This window comes from Musca autumnalis, unplaced genomic scaffold (genome assembly GCF_047663935.1).
Source record: "Musca autumnalis isolate F117 unplaced genomic scaffold, ASM4766393v1 scaffold_1, whole genome shotgun sequence".
NCBI lineage: Eukaryota > Metazoa > Arthropoda > Insecta > Diptera > Muscidae > Musca > Musca autumnalis.
Genome location: NW_027411644.1, coordinates 52,506,094 through 52,521,177, shown reverse-complemented (window position 1 = coordinate 52,521,177; position 15,084 = coordinate 52,506,094). Strand labels below are relative to the sequence as shown.

Sequence of the window (15,084 nt, the reverse complement as noted above, 5' to 3'; positions counted from 1 at the left end):
CATATTCTGGAATATAACCACGAAAATCTATGAGATTTATTTACCTCCTAGAAGTACATACATACATACCCTTGACGCTTTAGAAATTGAAAGTACACTTATGTTACGCATTGTTGGGATACTTGCGGACCTTTTTCCCTCCCTGATGCGTTTTATGCCTGCATTTGTATTTTAATTCAAAAATACATTAATAAATATCAAAATATAATATTTGACAATTTGCCTTTCCATCGATATTCGTCGGCATGTACTACAATGGTTAACGTAAAGTTACAGAATAGCACAATCGTTAACTAAACCGAATATTTTTGTAAACTACCGATGTCTGCTCGTTATTAAAAAAAGTTACAGAATCGCTTTACTGGACTATATCTCTGAAACCTATGTGAATCTTCATCTCACCTCTGAAGCAAATTTGTATACAAGGGCAACACTAAAATATTTGTAGAAATAATGAATTCGAAAAACTATATTTATTGCCTCAAATTTTATAAAATATGAAAAATTTCCATAACTTGTATACATTTCGCCCATATCTCCAAAACCGTTAATTCTTTCTTAATGTTTTCTTTTGGAAAAATATTTGCTGGAATGTAATACACAACTCTTCAGAACATGTCATTGCTGTAAGATGGTTCTATAATGTTTTTTTTTCTGTATATTTTTCAACGACTATTTAATAAATATGTCGATAATGTGGTCAAATCCGAAATGAGAGAACAAACTCTTGGTGTGAACTGTGTTTGAAATACGCTATGTAAAAGATACGAAGCAAAATACCGCTGAAACAACATGGAGTAAGCATTTTAGAGTTTCAGAATGTTCTGAAGTATTGTTGAGAACTTTATTTGGAAGATTCTTGCAAAAGGTTACTTGGTTCAACTCCCAATATTTTAGCTGATACTGACCAGAATTTCTGCAATTATGTAAATTTTTTTCAATTTTATCGATTTTGATGCTCTAGATGGAGTTTTTCTTAATTGGCCTATTTAGGGCTACAATATTGCCAAAGACAGCAAGGCCAAATTCCAAGTCGTTTCTGAGATAAATGCCCGATAAATGAAAAAAATAGTTTTAGTCCGGTTTAGATGAGGCCATAAAATCCGAACTGGATCTGACAGGACAAAACCCTACTATGGTTTTAGTAGACTCAATATGTACTTTCAAAAATGTATTAGAAGTTGTTTGCATTTGCAGTGTTGCATAGGCTTATACAACCTCATCCTGACACCAAATTAGAGCGCAAAACAGGCCTCCTTATTGGCTTAAGTGTATGTCCGCACGGACATTTGGTGATCCTGCATCACCCCTCTTTTCAACCTAACCTAACCTTCCTTTTTTATAAATACCCCAGCTCTGATTAAATATAAACATAAGTAATTCTTGACATCTCTTGCAAAAAAGTATAGAATGACATAATCAGAAAAAGGTTAAATTTAGAAGTAAGTGGTTTTTGTAAATATGAGATTTTCAAGTTTTATATTATTTATATTAGTGGCTAAGAGAGCGCTAGTATACTTATATTTTAATCTAACCACAACTCCTTGTGAGATTTCCTTTAGTATCTAGTCTAAGGTTTTCCTTATCTTCCTTATTTAGAAATAAAATAATAATATGTATAAGATATTTTAATAAAACATTTTTATATTTAAAAAAAAAACATTAGTATACATAAAATATTTCGAATACTTTTTATATTAAATATGTAAAAACTAACGAAAAATATATTCTTAAATATAAGAAGGAAAAAAATTAAAATCCTACAAAATCTTAAATTTAACTTAAGTTTCAGTTTAATTTTTAATTAATTCAATATTTATAAAATTCCCAACAAATATTTTTGAATTATTATGTTACGTAAAGACAGGGTTAGATATGTTCTTCACATTCCAAATTCTATGTTTATTTGCAAATATTAGGGATATTGAAGATAAAAAATGTAATTTAAACTAAATAGAGAGAACTTCTCTCTCGAAAAAAATAAAACAATTAAATTAATTTAGTGTTTTCAAGGATCTTTTGGTTAATACAGTTAGTTAGCCATATACAGTATACAGAGAAGGAGAGAGACAGAAAGATAGGTAGTTCATATCTTTTTTTTTTTTGTAAAGAGAGGACTTATGCATACACACTTTTAAGGACAATAAACAAATAATAAAACAAAAAATGTTAAACAGGTGTTTTTTGGTTGTTTGTTTTGTTTGGTATGGTGGAGTTAGAGACAGGGGGTTGGTTGGTTAAGTAAAACAAATACACAATTCAATCCTTGCAAAATGGTACAACGATCTAACTTACCTTCCAAATCGTATGATGATAGACCCGTCGTTGTTGGATATTGCGAATGTTGTTGTTGTTGTTGTATTTCATCTTCATAACTACTAAAACTTCTTTGCTGTTGTGTGGCATACTGACTAACGCTTAGGTGACGGCGAGCATTATATGTTGATGGATCCATGGCATGTCCACCACTTATGGTTAGATTACGTTGTATTGGCGGAGGCTTTTGATAACCCTGAGAGGATGTTGCAGAGGTCGAGACGGAGGCAAGGGCGGCGTTAGAGGAAATGACACCAGATGTGGGAGCATGTTGGCCGGTGATTGATGATGAACCTACACTACCACCACCACCATAATGATGGTGGGGATGTGTTGGATGATGTTGTTGTTGTTGCTGTTGTGCTACTGCTGCGGATGATGAGGATGTTGGAAGCCTTTGTTGCGGATGTTGTAGTGTTGCATAGGTAACGGAGGAGGAGGAAGAGTTTGTTGGGCCTTGTTGCTGTTGTTGTGCACGCATTTGATGCTGTTGCTGTTGTTGTTGTGATTGCTGTTGCATACGATATTGTTGCTGTTGCTGCTGATGTTGCTGTTGTTGTTGTTGCTGCTGATATTGATACTGTTGTTGCTGTCTCTGACTGGGATGAGCCAAATGCGGATGTTGTTTCATGAGACCATCAATTTCACCCTGAAATTATTAAAGAACAAAAAAATCGAACGTTAACGATTTTCTAAAGAATATTTTACCTCATATAGCAGACCACCATAGAGGATTTCTCTTAAATAGAAGACTTTCTCAATAGTCCCATATAGCGTAGAATATATAATCTACAAAAGAGCAGACCCCCTTAATGGTATTTTATTGAATAGAGGATCTGTTTATATTCTATATAAAAGAAGACTTCTTTAGTGGTGTAGTGTAGAAAGAATACCCCCTTAGAAGACCTTTATTCGATCGAATAGAAGACTTCTTAAGTGACTTTCTATACAATATAAGAACTCCTTAGTGGTCTTTTATATAATACAAAGTCATTCTCAATGATCCTCGATCATTTGTAAATTTCTATCGAATAGAATACCTTCTCTTGTGGTTTTCTGTCGAAAGGAAGACCTACTTATTGGGTTTCTATCGAAGAGAAGACCTCCTTAGTGGTCTTCTGTCGAACAGAAGACCTCCTTGGTGATCTTCTGCCGAACGGACGACCTCCTTAGTTGCCTTCAATCAAACAAAAGACCTCCTTAGTGATCTTCTATCTAACAGAAGACCTCCTTATGACCTTCTGTCGAACAGTAGGCCTCTTTAGTGGTCTTTTGTAGAACGGAAGACTTCCTTTAGAGGTCTTAGTAGTCTTCTGCTTAGTGGTCTTTTGTCGAAGAGAAGACCTCCTTAGTGTTAAACGTAAGACCTCCTCAGTGGTCTTCTGTCGAAGAGAAGACCTCTTTAGTGGTCTTCTGTGGATTGGAAGACCTCCATAGTGGTTTTCTGTCGGAAGAAAGACATCCTTAGTGGCCTTCAATCGAACACAGGACATCCGTAAAGATCTTCTATCGAACAGGAAACCTCCTTAGTGGTCTTCAATCGAACAAAAGACCTCCTTAGTGGCCTTCAGTCGAACAGAAGACCATTTTAGTAGTCTTCCGTCGATCAGAGGACCTCCTTAGTGGTCTCCTGTCGAACAAAAGACTTTTTAGTTGTCTTCTGTCAAATAGAACACCTTCTAACACCTTCTAAGTGGTCTTCTATCGAACAGAAGACTTCCTTAGTGGTCTTCAATCGAAGAGAAGACCTTGTAAGTGGTCTTCTATAAAAGAGAAAACCACCTTAGTGGTCTTCTTTCGAAGGGAAACCCTTCTTAGTGGTCCATACCTATCGTATAGAAGACCTACTTAGTGGCCTTTTGTGGAATTGAATCCCCTGAAGAGGACCTCTGTGGATTAAAGTTCTCCTTAGTGGTCTTCGTTGGAACAGAAGATCTCCTTAGTGGTCTTCTGTCGAACGAAAGAACTCTTAAGTCGTCTTCAATAGAACAGAAGACCTAATTAGTGGTATTCTGTCGAACAGAAGGCCTCCTTAGTGGTATTCAGTCGAACAGAAGACCTCCTTAGAGGTATTCTGTCGAACAAAAGACCTCCTTAGATGTCTTCTGTCGAACAGAAGATCTTCTTAGTTGCCTTCAATAGAACAGCAAACTTCCTTAGTGGTCTTCTATCGAACAGAAGACCTCCTTAGTGGTATTCTCTAGAACAGAAGACCTCCTTAGATGTCTTCTGCCGTCCAGAAGATCTTCTTAGTTGCCTTCAATTGAACAGAAAACTTCCTTAGTGGTATTCTATCGAACAGAAGACCTCCTTAGTGGTCTTCTGGCGAATAGAATACCTCTTTATTGGTATTCTGTCGAACAGGAAACCTCCTTAGTGGTATTCTGTCGATCAGACGTCCTCCTTAGTGGTCTTCTGTCTTTCGAAGGGAAACCCTTCTTAGTGGTCCATACCTATCGTATAGAAGACCTACTTAGTGGCCTTTTGTGGAATTGAATCCCCTGATGAGGACTTCTGTGGATTAAAGTTATCCTTAGTGGTCTTCGTTGGAACAGAAGATCTCCTTAGTGGTCTTCTGTCGAACGAAAGATCTCTTAAGTCGTCTTCAATAGAACAGAAGACCTAATTAGTGGTATTCTGTCGAACAGAAGACCTCCTTAGTGGAATTCTGTCGAACAGAAGACCACCTTAGTGGTCTTCTGGCTTATAGAAGGCCTCCTTAGTGGTATTCAGTCGAACAGAAGACCTCCTTAGTGGTATTCTGTCGAACAAAATACCTCCTTAGATGTCTTCTGTCGACCAGAAGATCTTCTTAGTTGCCTTCAATAGAACAGCAAACTTCCTTAGTGGTCTTCTATCGAACAGAAGACCTCCTTAGTGGTATTCTCTAGAACAGAAGACCTCCTTAGTGGTCCATACCTATCGTATAGAAGACCTACTTAGTGGCCTTTTGTGGAATTTAATCCCCTGAAGAGGACCTCTGTGGATTAAAGTTCTCCTTAGTGGTCTTCGTTGGAACAGAAGATCTCCTTAGTGGTCTTCTGTCGAACGAAAGAACTCTTAAGTCGTCTTCAATAGAACAGAAGACCTAATTAGTGGTATTCTGTCGAACAGAAGACCTCCTTAGTGGAATTCTGTCGAACAGAAGACCACCTTAGTGGTCTTCTGGCTTATAGAAGGCCTCCTTAGTGGTATTCAGTCGAACAGAAGACCTCCTTAGTGGTATTCTGTCGAACAAAAGACCTCCTTAGATGTCTTCTGTCGACCAGAAGATCTTCTTAGTTGCCTTCAATAGAACAGCAAACTTCCTTAGTGGTCTTCTATCGAACAGAAGACCTCCTTAGTGGTATTCTCTAGAACAGAAGACCTCCTTAGATGTCTTCTGCCGTCCAGAAGATCTTCTTAGTTGCCTTCAATTGAACAGAAAACTTCCTTAGTGGTATTCTATCGAACAGAAGACCTCCTTAGTGGTCTTCTGGCGAATAGAATACCTCTTTATTGGTATTCTGTCGAACAGGAAACCTCCTTAGTGGTATTCTGTCGATCAGACGTCCTCCTTAGTGGTCTTCTGTCTTTCGAAGGGAAACCCTTCTTAGTGGTCCATACCTATCGTATAGAAGACCTACTTAGTGGCCTTTTGTGGAATTGAATCCCCTGATGAGGACTTCTGTGGATTAAAGTTATCCTTAGTGGTCTTCGTTGGAACAGAAGATCTCCTTAGTGGTCTTCTGTCGAACGAAAGATCTCTTAAGTCGTCTTCAATAGAACAGAAGACCTAATTAGTGGTATTCTGCGAACAGAAGACCTCCTTAGTGGAATTCTGTCGAACAGAAGACCTTCTTACTTGTCTTCGATAGAACGGAACACCTTCTTAGTGGTCTTCTATCGAAGAGATCACCTCCTCAGTGGTCTCCTGTCGAACAAAAGACTTTTTAGTTGTCTTCTGTCAAATAGAACACCTTCTAAATGGTCTTCTATCGAACAGAAGACCTCCTTAGTGGTCTTCTGGCGAATAGAATACCTCTTTATTGGTATTCTGTCGAACAGGAAACCTCCTTAGTGGTATTCTGTCGATCAGACGTCCTCCTTAGTGGTCTTCTGTCGAACAGAAGACCTTATTACTTGTCTTCGATAGAACAGAACACCTCCTTAGTGGCCTTCTATCGAGCAGATGACCTCCTAAGTGGTATTCTGTCGAACAGAAGACCTCCTTAGATGTCTTCTGTCGACCAGAAGATCTTCTTAGTTGCCTTCAATCGAACAGAAAACTGCCTTAGTGGTCTTCGATCGAACAGAAGACCTTCGCCGTCTGGCGAATAGAAGGCCTCCTTAGTGGTATTCTGTCGAACAGAAGACCTCATTAGTGGTATTCTGTCGAACAGAAGACCTCCTTAGTGACCTTCTGTCGAACAGAAGACCTTCTTACTTGTCTTCGATAGAACGGAACACCTACTTAGTGGTCTTCTATCGAAGAGATCACCTCCTTAGTGATATTCTGTCGAACAGAAGACCTTCTTAGGTTTCTTCTGTCGAAGAGGACACTTCTTTAGTGGTCTCATATCGAATTGAACACCTCTTTAATGATCTCTTTTGTTTTCTTCTGTCGAACAAAAGACCTTCTTAGTTGTATTCAATCGATCAGAAAACCTCCTTAGTGGTCTTCTATCGAACAGACGTCTTCCTTAGTGGTCTTCTGTCGAACATAATACCTCCTTAGATGTCTTTTGTCGACCAGAAGATCTTCTTAGTTGTCTTCAATCGAACAGAAAACCTTCTTGGTGGTCTTCTGTAGAACGGACAACCTCCTCAGTGGTCTTCTATCGATCAGATGACCTCCTTAGTGGTCTTCTGTCGACCACAAGATCTTCTTAGTGGTCTTCAATCGAACAGAAAACCTCCTTAGTGGTCTTCTATCGAACAGAAGACTTAGTGGTCTTCTATCGAACAGAAGACTTAGTGGTCTTCTATCGAACAGAAGACTTAGTGGTCTTCTATCGAACAGAAGATCTTCTTAGTTCAATCAAACGGAAGACCTCCTTGGTGGTCTTCAATCGTACAGAAGACCTTCGTAGTGGTCTTCTATCGAACAGAAAGCCTCCTTACACGGAAAAAATTTTTAGCCATTTGATAAAAAAATTCAAAGATTCAATCTAAAATTTATCGATTTTCGGCGATAAAAAAATTGTCATATTGACAAAATTCGATAAAATTATTTGAGCACAAAGTAAAAATACACCTGATAAAATATTTCACATATTGACAAAAATATTTATCAAAATATACCACATATTCCATATAAAAAATCGATAAATATTTTAGTCTATATGTGAAATATTTTATCAGTTATATTGTATTTTATCAAATAATTGTATCGAATTTCGTAAATATGAAGATTTTTTTATTGCCGGTTTTTTTCTGTGTAGTTGTCTTCTGTCAAAGAGTAAACCTCCTTAGTGGCCTTCAATCGAACAGAAGACATCCTTAGTTGTTCTCTATCGTATAGAAGACCTACATAGTTCTTCTGTCGAACGAAATACCTCCTAAGTCGTATTCAATCGAACAGAAGACTTCCTAAGTGGTCTTCAATCAAACAGAAGACCTTGTTAGAGGTCTTCAGTGCAACGGAAGACCTTCTAAGTGTTCTTCAATCAAACAGAAGACCTTCCAAGTGGTCTTCTGTAGAATAGAAAACTTCTAAGACCTCTTAGCACCTATGTGATGGAGCACCTTCTTAGGGGTCTTCTTTCGAATATAAAACCTATGTAGCGGTCATTTGTTGAATCGAAGACCTACTTTGTGTTCGTCTTTGGATTGAAGTCCTCATTAGTGGTTTCCTGTCAAATATTAGAGCTAGTTATTGGTCTTTCGAAGAAATGAAACCTCCTAGGAAGTCTTCTGTCGGAGAAAATACCTCCATAGTGTTCTTCTAACGAACCGAAGACCTCCTTAGTGGTATCCTATCCAAAAGTCTTCGAGGGTCTTCCACAGAATATAAAACCTTCGGATAGGTCATCCATTAAATAAAGTACCTTCTTAAGGTGTTTCCATTCCAAATTATATTAGTTTAGTTGTTGTTCCTTTTGTAGTAAAATAAAATAAAAAAAAACCCACCTGATATAATCTCGGATCCTCATCCTTTTGATGATGCATGCCAGGCTGGCCGCTTGTACCCGTACCACTACCACCACCACCATAATGACTTTGTTGACCTCTGTACTGGCCCTGTTGTGACATTTGTTGTTGTTGCTGCTGCTGTTGTTGTTGATGTTGCATTTGTTGTGGCGTCATCGGTTGCATACGTTGCCTTTGGCCCGGACTCATGATGTCCATACCCATATTGGGACCCATCATGTCCCTTTGATTCGTTGTTTGTTCTTGTTGGGAATATTGTCGCTTCAGCATGCTACCCGAACGTTGTAAAGGCAAATTTTCTTTTTCGGCAGCACTACGGGTACGCTCCAATTTTGGTCGTTTATCGAGCGTATCATGAGGATCAACCACAGCCTGTTGGGAAATATCCTAAAACAATCAAAAAGACAAACAGAATGAAGAGGCAAAAACAAAAAAAGGAGTTTGCATAAATTAATGTTCGTTTTCATTTGTTTTTGTTATTGTTGCTTGCCATGAAAAAGAAGTTCTAAAGCAAAATTTATTGTACTTACACTGCTGCCATCCGGTTCATTGCGTCGTATGAAACCATCCTGTTGTATGGTTGCCTTATTGATCCATTGGCCAGTCTTGGATAGTAATTCCTGTTTTTTACGGCACAGAATGCAAACCCAAATGACCTAAAACGAGAAAACAACAAAGTGAAACATGAATATCAAAAAGCACAAACTCACACACACACAAACACCGGAAACGGAAACAACGAGGGGGACAAAACAAATTAATACAAACAACAGCAAAACGACAAAACAATTGGCAAAAGTTCAATGACTTGCTTTTGGGTTAGTTTCGATTTCAATTCATTTAATTGCTGCTGTTGTTGCCCAGTGGACAAAAACAAAAAAGCTCAGCTAACGCCAAACCCCTTCTTGATAAATGCCAACAGGAACTGACTGCCAGGCGATATGTCGGGCATGACAATAGTCGTCCAAGCAATTGATTTAAAGGACTTTACTCGAATGGATATTGAGTTTGCTGCTGTTCACAGAGTTTGACACAATGCCAAATAAACCTGCATTGTAGAACCAAGGGGAAGGAAGGGCGTGTTAGGGTAAGTTAAGCATGTTTGTTCCCAAGAAGATAGTTGGCAATTTAAAACAACTTTGACAGTGATGTGTGAAGCATTTTAACGACCAGAGAGAATAGCTCCAGCGAGGCCAACATGAGCAAAGACAAAAAAAAAACGAACTAAAACAATTAAAAATCCAATGTACGAGTTATGACCAGTTGAGCAATTCAATTGAATTTATGCCAATAAATTGGAATTGAAAATAACAAATAGGAGAAGGTTTTAAGTCGCACAATACTACAAAGGCAGGATGTTGTATTTTTGCTGGAGTCAAACATTTCAAAAATAGATACGCATTCAAAAGTTGTTATATGTTCATACGATATCTACTATTTTGGCTATAATAGAATATACCAGGAAAGACCAAGACATGGCTAGCGAAGTTCTGCACGCAGTGTTGGTGATTGTATCCGCTAATGGTTAGCTGTTGAATAAAATCACTTTAGCTCAAACTCCGGTAGCGTATATGTATATAAGGTAATGATTGGAATTGTGGTATACGAGGGGAACTGGAAAACATTCTGGCCTAGGCAGCAAGCAGTGTCGCCAGGCGTCATTTGTCTTTTTTTTTTTGGAAAAATTGACCGTTTTTAGCCTAAACCAACTCAGGATAGTTTGACATACGACCATGCGTTGGTTTGTTTACAGTGACCTGAACTCAATCGTGGCCGACACTCGCCAAAAAACGAAGGCCGGAAAAAAATAAAGCCGTGCGTGGAAGAATAATACAAGATCGCCAAGTTATATTCCGTGAGACTGAGGCACCCTGCGGCATTTCTTTCACTAACTATCATTTGATATATCATGAACTCCTGGGCCCAAAAATGGATTTTTCTCGCAAGATCCAGAAAAATGGTCAATCGCTCAATAAAGGCTCTTGTGAATTTGAGATATATCCTCAGCTACTGACAAAAAAAAAGAACAGCAAAATCAAACCAAACACAATAGTAATGCCGATTGTATAAAATGTACCAAATTTATTCATAAGGGACGGAAATATTAAATTACGTTAAACTAAGTTTGGAAGAAATTTTTGAAAAAGTTTTAGAGTTATCTTGCACAATAGCCATCTTATTGTGTGCCGGCAGGGATTTGGAGTTTTTGGGCCATTACCTCAGCAAGTATTAACTTAACCCGGAAAAATTTTTACGGTTGTAAATAACGATGCAAGATGAGTTCTTAAACTTCACTTTTTTCGAATTTTGTGTGGGAGGTACCCGAAGGAGTGGATCGATATAGTCCATATTCCAACTTGATACATGACTGGATGAAATAATATGATGTGCAAAGTCTGTACTAATCAGAAACTCCCTGCGAGAATTATCTTGCGGGTTTGCCATTTTGGTTGGTGCCGTCGGGGTTTCATGGAGCTTTTGGCCAATATCTCAGGATGTATGGACTTGCGCAAGAAAGAAATTGTAACGTCGTACAGGGAGCCGCAATGACTTACTTATTTACTTAGCTGGCCCATTACAGAACATTTGTTCTATAGGCCGAACTAAGAAGAGATCCATTCCTCTCTATTTGTTGCTTTGCACTCTGGAATACCGCGCCTTTTCATCTCATCATCCACTTGTTTGCGCCATCTATTCCTTGGCCTGCCAATTCTGCGTGCACCGATATGTGGCATGTAATCATACGCCTTTTTAGCGGGTTCATCATCGCTCATTCTTATGATATGGCCTAGCCAACGCAATCGCTGCATCTCGATACGTTTAACTATATTGATGTCGTTGTACAGCAGATACAGTTCGTGGTTCATGCGACGTCGATATTCACCGTCAACGCAGATTGGTCCGTAGATCTTTCGAAGAATTTTTCTCTCAAACACACCAAGCACTGCCATGTCTGCTTGCGCAAGTACCCAGGCTTCGGAGCCATACATCAGCACGGGTAGTATCAGTGTTTTGTAGAGCGTTATTTTTGTTTGACGAGATGTGGCTTTGTTTTTAAACTGCTTACTTAAACCAAAGTAGCATCTGTTGGCCAATACAATTCTTCTTTTTATTTCACAACTGATGTCGTTTGTTGTGTTTACGGAGGTGCCGAGGTAGACGAAGTCTTTTACTACCTTAATATTATAGGAACCAACTTCCACAGTAGGCCCGAGCTCAATGGACGCATTGCGCGTCGACACCATCAACTTGGTCTTCTCACCGTTTACCGCCAGACCCACTTTAGCAGATTCTCCTTCGACCTTTATAAAGGTATCAGATACTTCTTTTACTGATCGGCCCATGATGTCTATATCATCAGCATAAGCAAGTAACATGTGACTATTGGTGTAGATTGTGCCACTTCTTTTGACGTTTGCCTCTCGTATAACCTTTTCTAGCAGGATGTTGAAGAGGTCACACGAAAGGCTGTCTGCTTGTCTGAAACCTCTTTTGGTACCAAACTCTTCGGAGAGGTTCTTTCCTATTTTAACTGAGGACCTCGTGTCAGTTAAAGTCATTTTACAAAGCCGGATGAGCTTTGCGGGAATACCAAGTTCAGACATGGCTTGGAATACCTGTCGATCTGCATCTCTTGGGTCTTCTCCAGGATTTGCCGCAGGGTAAATATCTGGTCAATGGTGGACTTGCACACTCTCGCTTCTCCTCTCTCCTTTTCACCCTGTATCTCTCTCGTGCGCTACGCGTTGCTACGGATTGTAAAGTAGCCCTATATGCCGCATTTTTCTCTTCGGTGGCAGCACGACAATCCTGATCATACCATGGATTCCTTGGTGGAGGTCCCTGGTATCCAAGTACGGATTTTGCGGCTGTTTGCATGGAGTGGGCAATGCTTTGCTATTGCGCTGATATGTTATCGGGATGAGGAGTGCTTTGATTAAGCAATTGGGCTAGTTGAGTGGAATATGCTGTGGCTATCTGTTGTGATTGCAGCTTACCGATGTCTAACTTTCGTGTTGTGTCTGTTCGTACTTTGTTTGCTACGTTTAAGCTGGTGCGTACCTTTGCTGCAACAAGGTAGTGGTCCGAATCAATGTTTGCGCCTCGGAACGATCTTACATCCAACACGCTCGATGAATGTCTTCCATCTATCACAACATGATCAATTTGGTTTCTTGTTTTCTGATCTGGAGACAGCCAGGTGCCCTTATGAATATCGAGATGATTAAAACTGGTACTGCTAACTACCATGTTTTTTGCAGCTGCAAAGTCTATCAGCCTCATACCATTGTCAGATGTTTCACTGTGGAGACTGAATTTCCCGACTGTTGGGCCAAAGATATTCTCCTTTCCAATTTTGGCATTAAAATCTTCTAGAATGATTTTAATGTCATGGGCAGGGCAACGGTCATATGTTTCTTCTAAGCGCTCGTAAAATATATCTTTGGTCTGTTCGTCCTTTTCTTCAGTGGGAGCATGAGCGCAAATAAAGCTGATGTTGAAGAATTTAGCTTTTATTCGAATTGCAGCAAGTCTTTCATTCACTGGGGTGAAGCTGGATACCAGATGTTTTAGTCTCCGACTAACTACGAATCCACAACCAAACTCATGCTTTACGTCATGGCAGCTATAATACAGTGCGTCACCTTTAGGTGTTGTTGTGACGCCTTTCCCAATCCATCGTATTTCCTGTATGGCAGTAATATCGGCCTTGTACTTTTCAAGTACGTCTGCCAATGCGAAGACTGCACCTTCTGTATAAAGAGTGCGAACATTCCAGGTGCAGATTCGCAGATCATGGTCCTTAAAACGTTTGCGGGGTTCGTCAACTTTAGAGGGGTTTGTTTTTCTTTTCTTTCGTTTTTTCATAGTAGGCTGTTTTTTCTTGGGGAGGGTTACTAACCCGACGCCCAAACCCAAGTTTTTAGCGTTCTTATGGGTGAACGCGCGGCACATGTTAGCTCACTACCTTTAACGGGTGTTAAAGGCAGTTCCCCAGGTGACACCACGGGGAGGTCAGTGTCCACTTGAGATGAAAGAGGGACCAAGATAAATCCTGGGCTTTGCCATGTTAAAACCGGTCAGGACCGTTGCTTGGTATCTTCCATCCCCTACGTCACCTGAGCCGCAAGGACAGCCCACTGAAAAAAATCGAAACGATTCGAGAGGAGCTCTTAAACTTCAGTTTATCCGAATTTTGTGTGGGCGGTACCCGAAGGTGTGGACCGTTATAGTCCATATTCGAACCCGATCTATATATACCTGGGACTACAAGCGCACGTGCACAAAATAGATTGTGCAGAAAGCAGTGAATGCAGGGCATGTAGAGAGGACGACGAGACGTTGGAACACTATATCTGTCATTGCCAGGCCTTCACAAACCCAAGAAACCTGCTACTAGTTTTTTAGCCATTTTAGTATCTGCCGGCAGGATTTTGGAGCTTTTGGACGAGGAAGTATTTACTTACTCCAGAAAAAAAATTGTACCGTTGTAAATTAGGCCGCTTAACAACCTACAGAAAAAAGAATGAAAACGATGCTAGAGGAGCTCCTAAGGTGCACTTTTTCGAATTTAGTGTGGGAGGTACCAAAAAAAGTCGACCAATATAGTCCATATTCCAATCTGATACATGACGGGATTAAATAATACGATGTGCAAAGGCTGCAGCAATCAGAAACTCCCTGCGAGGATTATCTTATGGATTTGCAATTTTGGTTGCTGCCGTCAGGATTTCTTGGAGCTTATCTCAGGAAGTATGGACTTGCGCAAGAAAAAAATTGTATCAGCGTAAAGGGAGCCGCAAAGAAAACCACTTGAAAAAAATTGAAAACGATCGGAGAGGAGCTCTTAAATTTCACTTTATTCGAATTTTTTGTGGGAGGTACACAAAAATTTTGACCCTTGGTGGTGGAGGTACCCGAAGGAGTGGACCGATATGGTCCATCTTCGAAATTAAACTAAGTTTGGGCAAAATATTACGATACCCAACATTTGGTTCGAATCGGTAGATCCGTTCGAGAGTTATAGTGCGCACCAGGCAGCCAGACAGGTAGACAGACGGAGATGGCTTAATCGTCTCCAAATTGTCAGAAATGAATTTCTGCTAAACATAATTGGGATCTAAAGCCGTTATTTTACACATTTTTGGTCGTATCAAAGTGTATATTATATACCTTCTCTAGCCTAAAGGATGAGGGTATAAAAATCAGGTAATATCAATACGGTTTTAGACCTGGCAAATCTACTATAGAATAAATGTTCACTTTTTACGCTCAATCATGTAGAAGACAACTGAAAACCCGACATACCACAAACTCTCTTTCGCCAATCCCATAAGTTGAAATGTTTTCCAAACCTGAGTATTTTCATTCCTGCTAAACTTATACATATATGCAGCATAACATTAACTGACACAAGATCAGCTGTTAAAATGAGAAGGAACTCTTCGCGACTTTAAATACCAAACGAGGGTTCAAAGAAAGCGACTATCGTGTATATATTTAGATGGAAAAGTTCATGCCAAATGGGCAGTGAATGGCGATAGGGCTTTGTTTATGGTATCAACACACAGCACGTCCAGGGGACACGGACCAACTGTGGACGTTAAAAACCAACAAAATAGGTCAAAATATTGG

The 15,084-nt window shown here is 39.5% G+C and overlaps 1 protein-coding gene across 4 annotated transcripts in view; it reads right to left on the bottom strand.

Moving 5' to 3' along the window:
* The window catches only part of Rim (Rab3 interacting molecule), a 282,788-nt gene that overhangs the window by 247,182 nt on the left and 20,522 nt on the right, over window positions 1-15,084 (bottom strand). For all 4 annotated transcript variants that reach the window (XM_073974159.1, XM_073974170.1, XM_073974180.1 and 1 more), the window contains exons 3-5: window positions 8,979-9,104; window positions 8,428-8,835; window positions 2,296-2,965 (exon numbers count right to left, since the gene is read on the bottom strand). In XM_073974159.1, coding sequence (XP_073830260.1) covers window positions 2,296-2,965; window positions 8,428-8,835; window positions 8,979-9,104 — 1,204 coding nt within the window. The remainder of the gene's footprint in view (window positions 1-2,295; window positions 2,966-8,427; window positions 8,836-8,978; window positions 9,105-15,084) is intronic.